This window comes from Salmo salar, chromosome 12, assembly GCF_965601325.2.
Source record: "Salmo salar chromosome 12, fSalSal1, whole genome shotgun sequence".
Taxonomy (NCBI): Eukaryota; Metazoa; Chordata; class Actinopteri; order Salmoniformes; family Salmonidae; genus Salmo; species Salmo salar.
In genome coordinates, this window is record NC_138302.1 from 47,825,898 (window position 1) to 47,845,864 (window position 19,967).

General features: G+C 40.2%; 1 protein-coding gene across 9 annotated transcripts in view; it reads right to left on the reverse strand.

Annotated features, from left to right (window-relative positions):
* Positions 1 to 12,970: 12,970 nt before the first annotated feature.
* Positions 12,971 to 19,967, reverse strand: part of LOC106565275 (TOX high mobility group box family member 2) — a 142,722-nt gene continuing 135,725 nt past the window's right edge. For all 9 annotated transcript variants that reach the window (XM_045691419.2, XM_045691418.2, XM_045691417.2 and 6 more), the window contains 3 exons: positions 17,949 to 18,347; positions 17,285 to 17,421; positions 12,971 to 14,781 (listed from right to left, as the gene is read on the reverse strand). In XM_045691419.2, coding sequence (XP_045547375.1) covers positions 14,739 to 14,781; positions 17,285 to 17,421; positions 17,949 to 18,347 — 579 coding nt within the window. In that variant the 3' untranslated portion in view covers positions 12,971 to 14,738. The remainder of the gene's footprint in view (positions 14,782 to 17,284; positions 17,422 to 17,948; positions 18,348 to 19,967) is intronic.

Below are 19,967 nucleotides of genomic sequence, written 5' to 3' on the forward strand. Positions count from 1 at the left end.
GCAGTATTATTTACTACTCTTCAATCAATAAATATAGAAATGTATTAGAATAAATACCATGAACTGAATAAGAGAAGTTTACCTGTGGTATTTATTCTGTTGCCTCTACAGACAGCTGGTAAAACACCTCAGAATCTCTCCTTGTCAGACTAATACCTGTACAGTCATGTCGCCCACCACCAGTGAACACGGCTTCACAAACCCCACCGGAGGCTATTCTAATCTCTCTGCCTGTCCGTTCGCACCTTTGTCGACTCATGTCAACCGGTCTCCAGGGGAACGTTGAGCAGTGATTCTACAGTTAGTCTGACACCCCCCCCCCCTACTCTTCCTCCTCCTCCCTTCCTCCCCTCACCTCTGCTTTCAGGTCACCTCATCAGTCCATTCCACTGCTCACTGAGCCATGCAGTGAACCCCAGCCACACAGCAGCATGAGGGGATGACACAGGATTCTCTGACTGCAGGCATTGCACACTGGCTGTGTCTCAAATGACACCCTATTTCTCAAACACTGTACAGTGTAAGGCACTGGTCAAAAGTAGCACACTAGGGAATTCGGGAATGACCTATGTCTTTCTCAAAGGGCCTTGTTAACGGAAGCCCAGAATGGAATGTCGGTGACATTGCTCAGGCTCTCACTTTGTTTACGTTTAGGCATCTCGTTGACCTGGTGGCGTCATGATTCAGAAATTGTTTTGGTCCAATGGTGAATGTGCTCTGAGGTTTTCATTTTGGGATTAAAGTAGAAAGTGGAGATAAAATGGAACATTTGCTATGTTGTTTACCAAGCAAACAAAGGGACTAGAGATACCAACTATGGAATCTCTTTTGGAATGAACCATAATGCTGACCCGCAACAGGTGCATTAGCAATACATTTAAATTTAAAAAAACAATGGCCTCTGTTGACTATTGTTTATGATTGGACATGCAGTACATCATCATCATACAACACCGTATATTAAAGTGATAAAGCGTCAATGCTAGTAATGTCCCCCTTTCGTTTATTAAAATACCATGCTTAATTACAGCATATAACTGTTAATGCAGATGTGATGCAAAAGTGATTAAAAAAAGGAAATCATATTTTGTTCATTTCTGCTGCAGTGCTAACTGCAAGAAACAGATGGTGCAAGAGCATATGGAGTACACAACTTTAGTCTTCTCTGTGGTCTTGATGTACTATTTATCAGAACCACTAGGGGTCTCTGTGTCTCTATTCATGTTGCCTCACAAAGGGTATCAGTGTTTGATGAGAAAGAGGGGGATAGACAGTGGAGAGAGAGAGAGAGAGAGAGAGAATTGGAGCTCTGATTAGAGATGACCTAATTCAGCTCAGGACGTCCCACAATGTGCTCTCTCTAACACACACACACACACACACACACACACACACACACACACACACACACACACACACACACACACACACACACACACACACACACACACACAGAGAGAGAGAGAGAGCAACTAGCACAATAGGAGAATGGCCAGAAAGAGAGTGTGAGATTAATACTAGCAGTGCAATTCATATTGGAAAAGCATGTTATCTTTTTTTCCTCACACGCTTGTGCAGGTGTTCCTATGAGGTATTGTCAAATCAGAAGAGGACTTTCAGTAATCAGATGAAAGATGACAGTTTGGTAAATATTCAAAAAGAGGAATTCCGGGCTTTACATTATCCCCACATGAAGGACTATGAAATCATTTTCAAATCAACACCACTTTCAATAACAACGTTGACTATTTGCAGAGTGAGCAGCTCAGGCTAAAACAGCAACCCTTGTCAGCATAGCGCAACTCAGCCGCGCTTCAATCATGTTTGTTTGATCTCATTCAAACTGGCTCCCGGACAAATGAAAAAGGACAGAGCGAATCACAGAGAGTGAGCTGACTTGGCCAACTTTAACAAGACTTCTCTCACTCACCCCCCTTTTCCCAGAGGCAGGAGTTATGGGTAGTCATTTCATACTAAGGCATGGCTGGGATTTTTTTTTTTTTTATTGTATTATTGTTATTATTACAGTATGTACTAAAGACCCAGGTTAGGGTTATTAAATATGTTATTTTTGCTCAAGTAAGCTTCTTGGAAATATTCCATCAGAGCCTTTTTATTCTTCCAAATGTAGTTATGAATTTTAAAGTAGACTGGTATTACTGTTGGAGAGCGGGTTGTGATCTGAATTCTGAGTAATGCCGAGATTGGAAATTCTTGTTCCACAGGCTCTTAAAAAAAAGAAGGAGAATATGACTGTCAACCATGGAGTGTAAAAAGGAGGGGAGGGGGGAAGGTGTGAGGGCCTATCAAAACCAGGGGTGTTTGATAACGACGACATCAGATAGACATTCAAGAGTATTTTTTTCTTCTTCCGTTGTTGGTATTCATGAGCATATGTTCATGTGTAAAGTCCTCCGTCAATAAATATGCACAGTCCTTAATTGTTCCGTCATAATTAGGCTACAGTTCTGGGGGGGTTTGGCTCGGGTCTACGAACGAACGCTCGTTCTTTTGTTTCTTGCTTTGGCGCCTCTAATGATTTCCATGACAATTGAGAGAGAGAGAGAAGCTGAGAAATGCTGGTGGAGGAGAAAAAAACGAAGGCCCAATCAAAACTGAATGGCATATTAATAGAGTCCAAGCAAACATGGCGACTGCCAAAAACAAACAGAAAATACAAAAAGAAGAAGAAAAGAAAACGTAATTGAATTAGGGCGGAGGATTCATGGATGGCACGTTGATGCACGTTGTTTATTTGGTCTTTTCGATTAATTTGATAATCCAATGAAAACGTTATGCTTTCCAGTGGATTCTAGTTTTCTATTATCTGTCGTTCGTGATAGGCGAATGGAGTAGGTTGCGTGGGAGTTGAATGACAAGATGAAGTCATTATGGTTCTTGGCTGATGTGGGGGGAAAAACAGAAACAAAGGTCCCCAAAATACTAGTGGATTTCAGGGCACTCAACAGTATTCGAGTAAGACCTGTGTGTTCATTTCTCACAGGACTCAGACATGTGGTTTCCCAACATTTCACATGTGCTATTTATTATGAGTTTTAGTCTTGCCCATTGGACCAAGAGGAACAACATTCATTTTGAAGATGCAGGTGATCATGAGCAACCATGACCACTTCACTTTCATTAGCATTTCCATATTTTAATGTCAAGTACGGCTGTCAAAATAAAAATAAAAAAATGATTGAGCTTGTTGCAGGATTTGTTGTGATTAATCATGATTAATCGCAAAATCATAATTTGCTCAAATTGAGATTAATATTTTTTTTATATACAAAAAGCATGACAAGAATATTGCTGTTTTGATTTTGTCCAAAGTAACCATTAGCAAAATTAGGTAAATTAATAAACAGTCTTTCTTTAACCTCAAAATACCCTTTTTTGCACTGTTGGTTAGAGCCTGATTTGATTTGATTTGAAGTCAGCTTGTTTTGAGATCACATTGTTGTTTTTAGCTGTATAGATTATGTATTTTGGATGTTTTTGTTGTATTTTGAATGCTTTCAGACAATGCGCAAAAAAAAGTGGTCACTAAAATTACAAAAAGTTGACTTGAGTTAACTGATTAACTCTGACAGCGCTATTTTTTTCTTTGGGCTTCTTCCAACGGTCACTGACCAACGTATGAAGAAGAGAAATGTGTGCCTGCAGAAGTAACACTCAAAATGGATGGCTCAGAAATAAGACATGATCATTTTTAACACACTTGAATTCTTTTATTCAGGCAGGCTAAATTTCCTTTTTACAGAATGGCATTATAGAATTAGTGATTCCATATGTGGATGCATTGCTACTGCAACATGTTAACACCACCATTTCACATGTGAGGAGAATAACACTATTTCACCACCACGTGTCAACTTGAAATTCCACATGTGAAAGGTAGATTTTCACATGTGGATGTTTCTTATATGGGAAACTGCAAATTTGATTGTCACATGCGAATGGATTTCACACGTGAACTTGCTATTCCAGATGTGTGATATTGAGATTTTGAGTTTTCTTACACTAAACTGCAAATGTGATTTTTACCTGTGTTCTTTTACATGTAAAAATGCAATTCTATATGTGAAACTGACATTTTCACGTGGAGTATTCATAGATATGAAACTGCAAATTTGATTTAGACATGTGAAAGTTTTTATAATGTGAAACTGCATATCCGATTTTCACATGTGAAATTTTTAATCATGTGAAACTGCAAACTTCACATGCAACTGAGATTCACATGTGAGGTGAAAACATGTTTTTCCTCTCACGTGAGAAGGGGGTGTTAACATGTGAACTCTATATTTAATGCATGTGAATAGATGTTTTTACATGAATTTTAAGCTCAACATGTGATTTTCACATGTGAAACTGCTAATTTGACATGTCCCTACGCCTCTGCATTGGAATTACCATTTAGGAACAAGATCATCAAACAATATGGTGGATTTGAAGCTTCTAAACCCCCTGATGGGTGGGATTATCATATCCTGTCAATCATCAAACTCTTATTAAACCAATGCGAGCTCTCCTTTCCCCATATCAATGCTTCTATTGGACTAAATCAGCCTACATAGGATTGGTAGAACACCCACTTTGGGATTATAAAATCTGATTCCTGCTATGAATATCAACGAATTTAGCTCCCCTTAAAGCTGTAAAGTGACTAAGGGGAAACCCTATTTTGGACTGTAATAGCCAAAGTATAAGCTTTGAGTAGAGGCGATTCTTGGCCCAATTTGTGGATACAGCTGTCTCAGTCCCACAGTATCCTACTCAGTGAAGTCCTCCTGTCTGCTGCAGCGTGAAGTGTTCATCCTCTATTTGCAGTTAGAGTACAGTGCAACAGACTTGGCCCAAGAGCCTAGCAACAGCCCCTCCATTTTGGCTTCAAGCCCATTCTCAGCAGTACAGACCCGGGCCATAAAGTGTCTCTGGATCTCTAAGTCTGTTTGAGCAGACTGTAAGAAGGGGTATTTTTGCTCTTTCTACAAATGAGGTTTCATCGCTAGCAGTTCCCAAGTTGTAAGACTTTATCGTGTACCCTTTGTAAGCATGGTATTACCTGGTTTAGTTTGATTGGCATTAATGACATTGCCTTGGGTTGATTCTTAATCCAACCCTCTTTAACCTCATTGCCTTTTAAGTCCAAACACAACCTCTGGCTTTCTTTGATATATGTGACACTGAATGAAGAAACTTCTGAGTGGAAGCACTGTCACCTATAGATGGAGAAGGAAATAGGGAGAGAGAGGGGGGAGTAGAACACGAGAAAGAGAATGGCCATGAAATATGAATATCGCATTGAACTTTCTAACTTTCTTAGAAAAAGGACTCCAGGTTAGAGCAACTATTGGAAGAGCAGAAAGTACATAAATGCAATAGCACACTTCCTCTCTTCTAACAAGCAGAGGCGAAAGACAACTGACACAACAAGCCTAAAAATACAATCTATTTTGTCCTCGCCAACTGTCCTTTAGTCAATGTTGAACCCAATAGAGCTTTACAAAAGCTTACCTTTACTTTACCTTTGCAACTCCGGAGGTCAACGTGTAATGTTGGCTGTGTTCTGAATTCTAATAGTTTACTAAAAATATTGCTTAGCTGTATTGAACAAGATGCAACCCAAAGCAATGATCAAATATTTTTTATTTGCACCAATCAAAAGTGCATCGATATTTGCAGCCATGTCAATACATCATGCTTTTTACTACTAATATATTCACAAACTGGATCAGACATATTCCTCCTGAACATTTTCAAAATCTGCCACAGGGTCTAAAATATATGTATGAGTGATATTGCTCAAATAGTGTAGCTCAACGCTTAGTAAGTGTTTAAAAATGACTACAAAGAACCTGTTCCAACTTCACTTGTTCTAATTTGGGTTTATCCACGGCCATATCTGTGGTGAACATAAAAAGTTCCCTCACAGAAATAACACGATCCTACTTTCACAGTACTCAATGTGATGAGAAGATAGTTATGTCTGCGGTTCTCCATTTGAGTCATCCTCAAGGGGAGAGTTAGCAACAACTGAGACAAGATAGAACAGTGGTGCTATTCTTTTTCTGCTCACACTAAGTGAGCACAGTGGTTTCTTTGCTTGGATGTGGGTTTATGCAGCCCGCAGCAAAATGAAACAGAGTTAATAAACGAAAGAGTACTTCTTGTCAGTCAAGTCTTTTCTGGCCACCAGTTGTTCAATGTTCTCAACCACCACCACAGTTTTCATATAGAATGAATGTGCCAGTTCAACTTCCATGCCTGTTTTTGTGTCAATCAAAAATGATCCCTTAGAGATCTGTCAAAAATGTTGACACTACCAAAGTATTTCAGTCTAACCACCTAATGTTGATATCACTGATTGCCATATTTACTTACTTTTTAACTTTGCATTGTTGGGACGGGGCTTGTAAGTAAGAATTTCAAAGTAAAATCTACACCTGTTGTATTCAGCGCACGTGACAAATACAATTTGATTTGAAATGACAGACTTGATCATAACAGCCATAGAGGCTAATAACAAAGTAGTAATGGGTCTAGCTGTTAAAATGATATAAGTGAAGTAAAGACGTCCCTGTGTTGGCATTCCCATTCAGGAACAAGATCATCAAACAATATGGGGGATTTGAAGTATTAACTATGAATTACACTTTAAAAAATTCCTCAGAAAGGAATGTGGAATGTGCCTAGCCGGCTAGCGCTGACCTGAGGGTCCTGTTCAAATACTCTTAAAATGCATCCTTCCTTCCTCAAAGTGATCACTGATCTGACATGACAGGATTAGCCTAGTGTTGGATTGATTTCACTAATTATGGCCTTATCAGATCAGTGATTACATCAAGCAATGGAGAAAAAAGGGTGCATTTGAAGAGTATTAGAACAGGGCCAATGTACAGTACCAGTCAAAAGTTTGGACACACCTACTCATTCAAGGGTTATTTTTCTTTGTGGAATTTGTGGAATTTCTTTCCTTCTTAATCCATTTGAGCCAATCAGTTGTGTTATGACAAGGTAGGGGTGGTATACAGACAGAAGATAGTCCTATTTGGTAAAAGACCAAGTCCATATTATGGCAAGAACAGCTCAAATAAGCAAAGGGAAATGACAGTCCATCATTACTTTAAGACATGAAGGTCAGTCAATTTCAAGAACGTTGAACGTTTCTTCAAGTGCAGTCGCAAAAACCATCAAGCGCTATGATGAAACTGGCTCTCAAGAGGACTGCCACAGGAAAGGAAGACCCAGAGTTACCTCTGCTGCAGAGGATAAGTTCATTAGAGTTACCAGCCTCAGAAATTGCAGCCCAAATAAATGCTACACAGAGTTCAAGTAACAGACACATGTCTGTCACGCCCTGACCATAGAGAGCCCTTGGTTCTCTATGATGTTGTAGGTCAGGGCGTGACTAGGGGGTGTTCTAGTCATGTTATGTCTATGTTGGTGAGTTGTATGGTTCCCAATTAGAGGCAGCTGTTAATCGTTGCCTCTAATTGGGGATCATATTTAGGAAGCCCTTTCTCCCACCTGCTTTGTGGGATATTGTTTGTGTTAGTGTCTTTAGCACTACGGCTTTCACGGTCGTTTTATGTTTGTTTATGGTTTTGGTAGTTTCACTATATAATAAAGTATGTGGAACTCAACTCACGCTGCGCCTTGGTCCGATCTGTACGACGAACGTGACAATGTCAACATCAACTCTTCAGAGGAGACCTTCACTCGGACCGCAGAGTGAAGGAAAAGCAGCCAACAAGTGCTCAGCATATGTGGGAACTCCTTCAAGACTGTTGGAAAAGCATTCCTCATGAAGCTGGTTGAGAGAATGCCAAGAGTGTGCAAAGCTGTCATCAAGGCAAAGGGTGACTACTTTGAAGAATCTAAAATCTAAAATATATTTGGATTTGTTTAACAGTTTTTGGGTTACTGCATGATTCCATATGTGTTATTTAATAGTTTTGATGTCTTCACTATTATTCTACAATGTAGAAAATAGTAAAAATAAAGAAAAACCCTTGAATGAGTAGGTGTGTCCAAACTTTTAACTGGTACTGTATAAATCATACTTTGCCATTGTAGAGGATGACTGGGCAGACGAACTTCCCTCAGCAGCGGGCCATCTTACTACGGTTCACCAGGTCCTGCAGCCACTTGATGATGTGGACTGTGCTCTCAAACCTGGGGACACACCAGCAATATATGGATCATCATATTTTTATTGATACATTATAACGAAGCAATATATGGATCGTGCTCCTCAATATAGCATTGGATACAGCCCTTAGTCCTGATTCTTTAGTGTATATTATAACGATGTAATATATTGATCGTACTCCTGAATAAAGTAATATATCTACATTGAGTTACAGTATAACAGTGGGCCTATACTGATCATACTCCTCAATTTCAATATATCTACCATGATCTATTAGCAATACATTGTCATTTATCTATTAAATCAAAGCAATACCTACATGAACCATACTCCTCAATATAGCAATATATCTTGTAGCAAGCAAAAAATAACAGGTGCAAACGGAAATAAGACATTTTTGCTGCCCCAATAGCCAGCCCCCAAGAGTGACACTACACAAAGATTGCCTTCAGAAAGTATTTACACCGCGCAATTTATTCCACATTCTGTTGTGTTACAGCATGAATTCTAAATGGATGAACATTTTCTCACCCATATACACACAATTCATGGGGCGGCAGGTAGCCTAGTGGTTCGAGCGTTGGACTAGCAACTGAAAGATTGCAAGATCGAATCCCTGTTCCTGAACAAGGCAGTTAACCCACTGTTTCTAGGCCGTCATTGAAAATAAGAATTTGTTCTTAACTGACTTGCCTGGTTAAAATAATGACAAAGTGAAGAAAAAAAAGGGAAATGTTTGCAAATGTATTGAGAATGAAATACATAAATATGTCATTTACGTAAGTTTTTACACCCCTGAGTCAATACATGTTCCAAAAACCTTTGGCAGTGATTATAGCTGTGAGTCTTTCTGGGTGGGTCTCTAAGAACTTTGCACACCTAGATTGTACAATATTTGAACATTAAGCTTTTACACATTTTTGAAGCTCTGTCAAGTTCGTTTTTGAACATTGCTAGCCATTTTCAAGTCTTGCCATAGATTTTCAAGCCGATTTAGGTCAAAACTGTAACTAAGCCACTCAGGAAGATTCAATGTTGTCTTGGTAAGCAACTTCAGTGTATATTTGGCCTTGTGTTGTAAGTTATTGTCCTGCTGAAAGGTGAATTTGTCTCCCAGCGTCTGTTGGAAAGCAGACTGGTTTTCCTTTAGTGTCTTATTGCAAACAGGATGCATGTTTTGGAATATTATTATTCTGTACAGGCTTCTTTCTTATCACTCTGTCATTTAGGTTAGTATTGTAGAGTGACTACAATGTTGTTGATCCATCCTCAATTTTCTCCTATCACAGCAATTAAACTCTGTAACTGTTTTAAAGTCACTATTGGCATCATGGTGAAATCCCTGAGCGATTTCCTTCCTCTCCGGCTACTGAGTTAGGAAGGATGCCTGTATGTATGTAGAGCCTGAGTGTATTGATACACCATCCAAAGTGTAATTAATAACTTCACCATGCTCAAAGGGATATTCAATGTCTGTTTAGTTTTTTTACCCATCTACCATTGGGTGAACTTTGTGAGGCATTGGAAAACCTTGCTGGTATTTGTGGTTGAATCTGTGTTTTAAATTCACTGCTCGACTGAGGGACCGTACAGGTAATTGTATGTGTGGGGTACAGAGACGAGGTAGTCATTCCAAAATCATGTTAAACACTATTATTGCACACAGAGTGAGTCCATGCAACTTAATATGCGACATGTTAATTTTTACTCCTGAACTTATTCAGGCTTGTCATAACAAAGGGGTTGAATACTTATTGACTCAAGATATTTCTGCTTTTCATTTTCCATTTATTTGTAAAAATCATAAAAACATAATTCCACTTTGACATTGTGGAGTATTGTGTGTTGGCCATTTTAAACTCTGGCTGTAACACAACAAAAACTAGAAATGGTCAAGGGGTGTGAATATTTTCTGAAGGCACTCTAAATAGTCATTGATGAACAATGCTATTCATTTCCTGAAGTTGTAAAATGGCGGCTATTTCGATGTGGAATAAACATCATAAATGGTATCCTCACTCAATGGGAAGAGTCCAAAGGCCTGTAGTTCATTCATACATTCATTGATCATGAACTAAATCAATGTATGTTATGTGTTCATGATTTCCTTTGTTAAGGCCATAACTACAGTACATTTGCAGAGCTGCGAAAGGTATTCAGCTGTCAGGAAAAACAAAAAGGAGAAAAGGCAATAAATCAAACAAGAGACTAAAAGAGACATAAAGATGTACATTTTATGAGGTAGTGTTATCAAGATCTTAAAGAGCTTCTTAAGGACTGGTAATATGGTAATTTGAAAGCAACGGTAATATTCAGCACACTGCTCTGGTGATCAGTCATAGAGAGAAGTTCAGTCTCACCTGAAGTTTCAGAATCTGTCTTAGGGGTATTTAGCATCAGAAACATGGCACCTTGCCATATTCTTAGATAATTCTGTCACAATACTGTACATATCCTTTCATTTACAGTCAACCTGATAGTGGGTTGGGAAAATAATCTGTATGATAAAACTTTTTCCCATTATTGTTATGATAGAATACAATAAATACACATACAGTATATCAAAGGGACATTTTCGGTATTACGCATATCATATATATAACATTGACTGTATGATAACCTCCCATTTTTCACAGCCTGGTCTCGACACATTTTTTGTAATAACTGCATTTCCACCAAAAAAATGCTATAAATGCAAGTTGCACGGGCACTTTTAGGAATCATTTCATACTGTTGAATCTCCAAACACCAAACAGATTAAATGAACACAAAGTGAAACCCTGTTCTTGTCAAAACCGCCTACATTTCCTGTTCTCGCTCTAACACAGAACCAAAGTTGCAACTGACAACTTTTTTGCCAGGTGGCCATGTGATTTTGAAGGCCGCACCTAACACTGACCTTCTACTCTCTAACTCTCCACTGAGGCTCACTAGCTAGGCACCCTCTCATGTGGTCGGGTGAGCTAAAAATGTTGACTTGGAATCCAGAGTTGGTACGTTACGCGACCACAACAGAGCAAATGAAAAACAAAATGTGTTTGTCAGAAAAAAAGAGGGTTTGACTCTTTCCACCAAGGCCCCCACCATGGTGGAAAGTTTCCATTGTGACCTAACAGATTGTCTTCATGTAGACGGCTCCAAACAAAGGCCACACCACTGTCCACCTCAAATGTCACACCCCTGTACCTGATTTAACAACTCATTTATATCCTAGTATGGACACCGTACATCTGGTCACTACCAATCTAAACAGACCTCAACAAACAGAGAACGTAATCAAATCAAATGTTATTTGTCAAACGCTTCGAATACAACAGGTGTAGACCTTACAGTGAAATGCTTACTTACAAGCCCTTAACCACCAATGTAGTTTTACGAAAATACCTACAAAAAGTAAGATATAAAAGTAACAAATAATTAAAAAGCAGCAGTAAAATAACAATAGCGAATATTAATATTTATTATCACCTACTGTATCTCTGCACCCATATTCATAAAGTGTCTCAGAGTGCGGATCTAGGATCAGGTTCTGCCTTTTATTCAGTTTGATTTAAAGGGCAAAACTGATCCTAGATCAGCACTCCTACTGAAAATCTTTGGGCCGGTTTCCCGGCCCTTTGTGATTACAGGCCCAGGTACGTTGTACTTGATATGGAAAAGCAAAGCTCTTTTGATTGTATGGTTACAAGTGTTTTGACTTTTTTCAATTACTTCTTCTACTGTAAATTGTAGGTTTCATTTGACTTTTCCCTTGTGAGATTGAATTTGTGAAAGACAATAGGATTATGGGACCTGACAATATTGTCAAATTGAGGCTGGCGGCTCAGTATTTACTGTTTAGTTTACTACGGTGCACAGAATGACTGTCAGAATGACCATGGAGAGTAGTATGCGTCAAGGTGGAGAAACTGTCAAATAAAGAAAGGGCATTGTAACTGCAAGGAAAGGGAAAATTATGTCAATTTAAACATTGCACAGAGGAACCATCACCCCAACCTTCCCAAACATTGTGTTCACACACACACACACACGCACACGCACACGCACACGCACACGCACACACGCACATGCACACACACACACACAAAGAAAGACACCAATGTGGCTGTGCCCCAAAAAACTCCATTATCTGGTATTCCATTAAGAATGTATGACTGATTTTCATATAATGTGTGTCATATCACGAAGTGGCAGTCCACGTTTTCCAATTGTTCAATAATGATCTATTTGCCAATTCAATACTGCAAGAGGGAGATGCCAGCCGCAAATGAATAAAACATAAAATGGTGCGGTCATGACAGTTCCCTTGAACAGCTCCCCTCTCTCGTCTATTTGGAAGACTTGTGTGCAATTGGGGTAAAATCTGTGTTTTGGATGGATGCCTGAGTTTGTGTACAGTACGTACGCCATGCATTTCTCTGTTCTCTTTAGCTCTGACTTGACGCCCACTACACCGTGCACCACTTTCACATAGCAGCAAAGCAAATTCAAGCCTGCATCTGTTCATGGTTACGGAGATAGTTTGAGGACAACATTCAGATTGGGCCGGTGTTGGTTTTAGCTCTAGCGAGGACAGCTAATTAGTAAAGCTATGGCATTTGATTTGAGTCCAGCCATAAGACAAAAATTAAGTATAGGAAACATATGGAATGTTCTGGGTTGGAAACAAAAGAGAGATATTATGGAAGCATAAATGCCTTGTTTTAGGACATTGTCCAAGGGTTAAGTGGATGCCATTTTAGATCGGATACTTTACCGAAAGGGAAGAAAATAGAAGGTTCTGTGCTGTAAAAAAGAGTCGGTGAAAGGCTGTTTCTCTTTTAATGTTTTTTTATTTATTTATTACGGAGATTTGAAATAAAATAAGCATTGTGACACAAAATAATGTCGCCCGGCGAGGAAAGAAAGAACCAGCATATAAATGTAAAAAAAAAAAAATACTAACAAAAACAACTATTATCATCATCATCATCAAACCAAACATAAAAACAATACAATTTGAATGAAATGCACCTCCATTGTATGAAGCAAAAATGATCTCATGTTCTTCCGTAAATAAGAAACCTGTCATAGCTGATGGGCAACTTGCAAAAGAAGTTTGAAAATAATTATCATTACTGGCTTTACAAATAAAATAACTACAATTGGCAGGTTTAAATGTTATTATATTTCAATTACAACAAAAAAGGAAATTATGCTACAGTGAAAATAAGAACATATATCTTTGTCATCAAATGCATTAATATTTATCACAAAACTTAAAGATGAGATCAACACAATAGAACACCTAAGAAGCTACTAGAAACCCACTGCTATGTTTCTGTGACATAACCATTAACATATATCGCATTTTTAGTTTACCTCTTTATGTTGAGTGGCTGAAAATTGACAATTAACATGACCAGGTGAATTAAAAATAAAATCAACAAAGACAGTAGCCAAATTTTTTTGAGGCAACACTGTTCACCTGTGAGTGTATGTGTCTACATCTCACTCTTTCTTATTCCCTTTTTCTCTCTCTTTCTGTCGCTTTTCTCTCTCTCGCTCTCTCTTGCTCTTTCCATTTAATGATCTGCGGGACCCATACTCTGTATTCGGTTTTAGATTGAACTTTATTGGGAAAAATCACACCAGTGAGCACAGATTTAATGCAAGATCGAGTGTGTGAAGTACTCCTCTGAAATCCACCTGCACAGGCTGTTAAAATTCACAATACACACGCGCACACACCCACATGCATGTGCGCACGTCGTACGCACAGTCGCATACATATCCACACACACACACAGGCACACAATATTTTTTTCATTTTTATAATACAAACCAATGACTTACAGGTAATATTAAAGAAGAAGAAAAAAGCCATCTGGACTTTGAATTCCCAATTTGATCCCATAAAAGTGATATTTACAATCACACTGTGACAGCTTGGAAAACCTCCATGGGTCTTTGATATTACAAAAAAAAAATTATGTAATTATCCTTCCCCCCGTCACTTTGTATTAATATAAGTCACAGACCCTAAAGCAACGCTACAGTAACATCAAGGCCTGTGTGCTGAAACCTACCAGAAGAGTATTTTCCCTACAGTACAGGGACTGTTATTGACAAAAGCAAATGTAGCAAGCAAGAAATAAATAAAAACAATAACAAGAAAACAAAACAAAATAAATTTAAATATGATTAAAAGGAGACGAAGGAGAAGAAGAAGGCTTTTTGCTCTTCTTATTCCAATTAAAGCTCAGTTTAGTCCCTGAGGGGGACTATTTTCATGGTAGTTCACTTTTTTACTCTGAGACAAAGATGAGTGCTCTAGAATCAGGCGCGAAAAGAAAAATGCCTGGACATTTGTAAGTGCTTTGCGAAAAAAAGAAAAAAAGAGAGGGATTGCTAGTAGTCGTCAGAATTGCACAAATCCTTCTAAAAACCCCAAATTACATTGACAAAAAAAAAGGTTGTGTTTGGTGGTGGTAGGGGTGGGTGGGTTGCAGGGGATGGGTCGGGGAGGTGGTGCGTGTGGGTTGGGGGTGTTGAGGGCTGACTCCCTGGTGTCTTTTCTTGTTGACGGCGGCCTCCAGCTTCAAGTGAGGTAGAGTGGCTTGTCCCTAGCTATCATGCTGCCACTGAAAATGAGAAGAGAGGGAGACGGTGAGAAGAGATGGAATAGGAAATAAAAAAAAACACAGACTCAAGAAGGTGATACTACTTACTCCCCCCAAAAAACATGGAGATAGAAAACCTTAAAATGCTTCCCCTTTGAAATACAGTAGGGACAGCTGTAAAACTAATATTAAAGAAATAAAGCTTGTCATGTGATTGTCGGAGTACACTCCAAACAGATGTTCCTAACAGAAGTTTTGATGATTATTCAGTGCCATAAGCAGAAAAATGTACACTGAATAAATTGACAGACATCTCAAAAGAAACAAGAGAGAAAGTATAATACGTGAATAATACATGTTCAGCCATCATTAAATAAACTCAGCAAAAAAAGAAACATCCTCTCACTGTCAACTGCGTTAATTTTCAGCAAACTTAACATGTGTAAATATTTGTATGAACATAACCAGATTCAACAACTGAGACATAAACTGAACAAGTTCCACAGACATGTGACTAACAGAAATGGAATAATGTGTCCCTGAACCAAGGGGGGGTCAAAATCAAAAGTAACAGTCAGTATCTGGTGTGGCCACCAGCTGCATTAAGTACTGCAGAGCATCTCCTCCTCATGGACTGCACCAGATTTGCCAGTTCTTGCTGTGAGATGTTACCCCACTATTCCACCAAGGCACCTGCAAGTTCCGAACATTTCTGGGGGAACGGCCCTAGCCCTCCCCCTCCGATCCATCAGGTCCCAGACATGCTCAATGGGATTGAGATCCGGGCTCTTTGCTGGCCATGGCAGAACACTGACATTCCTGTCTTGCAGGAAATCACGCACAGAACGAGCAGTATGTCTGGTGGCATTGTCATGCTGGAGGGTCATGTCAGGATGAGCCTGCAGGAAGGGTACCACATGAGGGAGGAGGAGGTCTTCCCTGTAACGCACAGCGTTGAGATTGCCTGCAATGACAACAAGCTCAGTCCAATGATGCTGTGAAACACTGCCCCAGACCATGATGGACCTTCCACCTCCAAATCAATCCCGCTCCAGAGTACAGGACTCGGTGTAACGCGCATTCCTTCGACAACAAACGCGACTCCGACCTTCACCCGTGCTGAGACAAAACCGCGACTCGTCAGTGAAGAGCCCTTTTTGCCAGGCCTGTCTGGTCCAGCGATGGTGGGTTTGTACCCATAGGCGACGTTGTTGCCGGTGATGTCTGGTGTGGACCTGCCTTACAACAGGCCTACAAGCCCTCAGTCCAGCCTCTCTCAGCCTATTGCGCACAGTCTGAGGACTGATGGAGGGATTGTGCGTTCCTGGTGTAACTCGGGCAGTTGTTGCCATCCTGTACCAGGTGTGATGTTCGGATGTACTGATCCTGTGCAGGTGTTGTTACACGTGGTCTGCCACTGCGAGGACGATCAGCTGTCCGTCCTGTCTCCCTGTAGCGCTGTCTTAGGAGTCTCACAGTACGGACATTGCAATTTATTGCCCTGGCCACATCTGCAGTCCTCATGCCTCCTTGCAGCATGCCTAAGGCATGTTCATGCAGATGAGCAGGGACCCTGGGCATCTTTCATTTAGTGTTTTTTTAGAGTCTGTAGAAAGGCCTCTTTAGTGTCCTAAGTTTTCAGAACTGTGACCTTAATTGTCTACCGTCTGTAAGCTGTGTCTTAACGACCGTTCCACAGGTGCATGTTCATTAATTGTTTATGGTTCATTGAACAAGCATGGGAAACAGTGTTAAAACCCTTTACAATGAAGATCTGTGAAGTTATTTGGATTTTTATGTGTGCACAACATTTGAGAGAAATAAGCTTTTTGTGGGTATTGAATATTTCTGGGATCTTTAATTTCAGCTCATGAGACCAACACTTTACATGTTGCGTTTATATTTTTGTTCAGTATATATTCAAAGGTGATATATGGAGGCCTCAGAGGTTGTTTCAGCATATTAAGTAGCACAACTATGTGTACTTAGCTAAGGTTTACACAGTAGAATCAACAATATTTGTATTTAGTTGACTAAGCCAGCGTTATGTACTAAAGCTTTGAATTTTCAAGGGGCACAAGAGTCGTATCAAACACCCTTTCATATGCAGTAGATAGCTGAGCCAACATTGAGGACTGAAATGGTACAAAGTAAATTCAAAGATATAGGCCTACAAAGTGCCGTAGTCTGAAAAGCATTTTTTTTATTAACATTTGAGCCAGCATTAAATAATAAAACTGTGTATTCAAGGGCTTTCAACAAAGTTCTTTCATTTGAACAGTTAAGCTAACATAAAATAATACTCTCTCTGACAGTTTATCGGATATAGGTTTATCGGATATAGGTTAAGCCAAGTACTGGACTAAAGAATCATTCTGAATGGAAAATCTCCATTGAAATCATTTCTTGGTTCTGACCTAGCCTTAATCCAGGCCAGGGAAACTTGCCCTATTCTAAGTTATAAACAGTATTGGAATTAATAATCATTTCCTATACATAGCCAATACTGGTCTGGACTGCTCACCTGCAGTGGTTGCCACCGCACTCCCTATCGCAGTATTCACTGTCCCAATCGTGGCTTTGTCTACCCCCAGGGTTGGGGGCCGCCGGGGACTGGGAACCCACACTTTTCTGGTACTCAGACTGTAGGTGGGAGAATCCCTATAGGAGACGGGGAGAGAGAGGCCATGGCATTAGTTTTAGTTTCTGACAACTTATACTGGCCATATGGAGAGGGGACAACGATAGAGAAAAGCAGGAGGAGGGGATGGAGAGAGGTTTGCTCTTTACTTATGGTCCGAATGCCAAATTCTGTTACATTTTAATTTTAGATTAGCTGAATTGCTAATTGGTTTGGCAACATAGTACCTCAAGGGAGCCAATAACATGTACAGTACATTTGAATTAAAAAGAGAGAGGAGGGGGAGGGAGAGAGAGAGGAGAATAAAGAGAGGCATGGAAAGGTTTTTATTCAACGTAATCTGGTTAGAATGTATACATGCTTCACGCAAAGATGAGGAACGTAAATGTTTATTTAATTTTTTTTATTATTATATATTTTTTTGGCCCATACTGTTCACACTAGCATATACTACAAATTAAGCATGTCCACTATTCCTTCACATAATTTAGTGCACTAGTGATATGTGATATGCTGGTGATATCGGCATTCTCCGAGTCACACTAACCTGCTGGCCAGGAGGAGGTGAGTGAAGGGAGGCCTGGAGTCCCATCTGGTGGGAGATGATTGGCTGGGACTGGCCGTGCTGCATGCGGATTGGCTGGTTGAGGAGGGAGCTCTGGTGCAGGGAGAGCTGTTGGTGCAGGGGTGGGCTGATCTGGAAGGAGGAGGGGGGAGAGGCACTAATGCTGGGCAGCATCTGGGACTGGCTGAGGGTCCGGGAAAGGGCATGACGCGGCGCCCCTGCGTAGCTCTGCAGGTCCGACAGGGGGAAGCCCCCCGGCCCCAGACTGTACGGGGAGGAGGGCTGGGGTGGCACACTGTACAGGGGCGGATTGGGGGGCATCATGTGCGAGGAAGGCTGGCTCGTCTGGGCACCTTTTGTCTCCACCGGGTCATTGTAGGTCTGAGGACGGAGGGGAAGACAAAAGGGACAAAAAGTACAGTTAATATAACTATACATTACTGACATACACTGAGTTTACAAACAGTAGGAACACCTGCTTTTCCATGACATAAACTGACCAGGTGAATCCAGGTGAAAGCTATGATCCCTTAATGATGTCACTTGTTAAATCCACATCAATCAGTATAGATGAAGGGGAGGAGACAGGTTAAATAAGGATTTTTAAGCTTTGAGACAACTGAGACATGGATTGTGCTTGTGTGCTATTCAGAGGGTGAATGGGCAAGACAAACGATTTAAGTGTATATTGAGAACATATATTACACACTATATAATATATAACACCACTAGGTTTGTGGACAGAGGGAGAAAAAGGAAAGTTCAGATGATATAATATATTGCGCAATTAATTTATATTGCTGAAATACACTGCATCTTAATGCAAATATATTACACAACTCATTTATATTGGTGAGATACAGGTATGTAAATGCAAATATATTTACATTTACATTTACATTTAAGTCATTTAGCAGACGCTCTTATCCAGAGCGACTTACAAAATGGTGCATTCACCTTATGATATCCAGTGGAACAACCACTTTACAATAGTGCATCTAAATCTTTTAGGGGGGGGTTAGAAGGATTACTTTATCCTATCCTAGGTATTCCTTAAAGAGGTGGGGTTTCAGGTGTCTCCGGAAGGTGGTGATTGACTCCGCTGTCCTGGCGTCGTGAGGGAGCTTGTTCCACCATTGGGGTGCCAGAGCAGCGAACAGTTTTGACTGGGCTGAGCGGGAACTGTGCTTCCTCAGAGGTAGGGGGGCCAGCAGGCCAGTGGTGGATGAACGCAGTGCCCTTGTTTGGGTGTAGGGCCTGATCAGAGCCTGAAGGTATGGAGGTGCCGTTCCCTTCACAGCTCCGTAGGCAATCACCATGGTCTTGTAGCGGATGCGAGCTTCAACTGGAAGCCAGTGGAGAGAGCGGAGGAGTGGGGTGACGTGAGAGAACTTGGGAAGGTTGAACACCAGACGGGCTGCGGCGTTCTGGATGAGTTGTAGGGGTTTAATGACACAGGCAGGGAGCCCAGCCAAAATATATGAATATATATTCATATAAAATATATGAACCAATTCATTACACGACTAAAACACTATATTGGCAGAACATATGAATATATCATACATTCAGGTCCCTCTATGTGAGAATCGTGTTGTTCGGTTCATTTCAGCCTGGGTGCCGTATCCACTGAGGTGCGTGCTTTATTTCATTCGACTTTCCATCCTTCCATAGACTTTAAATGGCAATATATATGTATACATTGATGTGGTATGAAATATGTCCAGGCCCTCTCGTTAGCTGTCACAGTTGTTGACGTGATCTATCGCTGTCTGCTATTTGGTAATGGCGTACATATATTGAAAAGAGCCAGAGAAATAATCAATGGAAAGATGGATAGATGAGTAAAGATGAGAGAGACACTGCAGGGTCAAGTGGAAAATGAAATGATGAAGAATGAACTATACTACTCTATACTATACTACCATACTATACTGGACTGCAATATACTAATCTATCGCTATTCTATGAACAACAGGAGATGATTATTTGTTCACATAT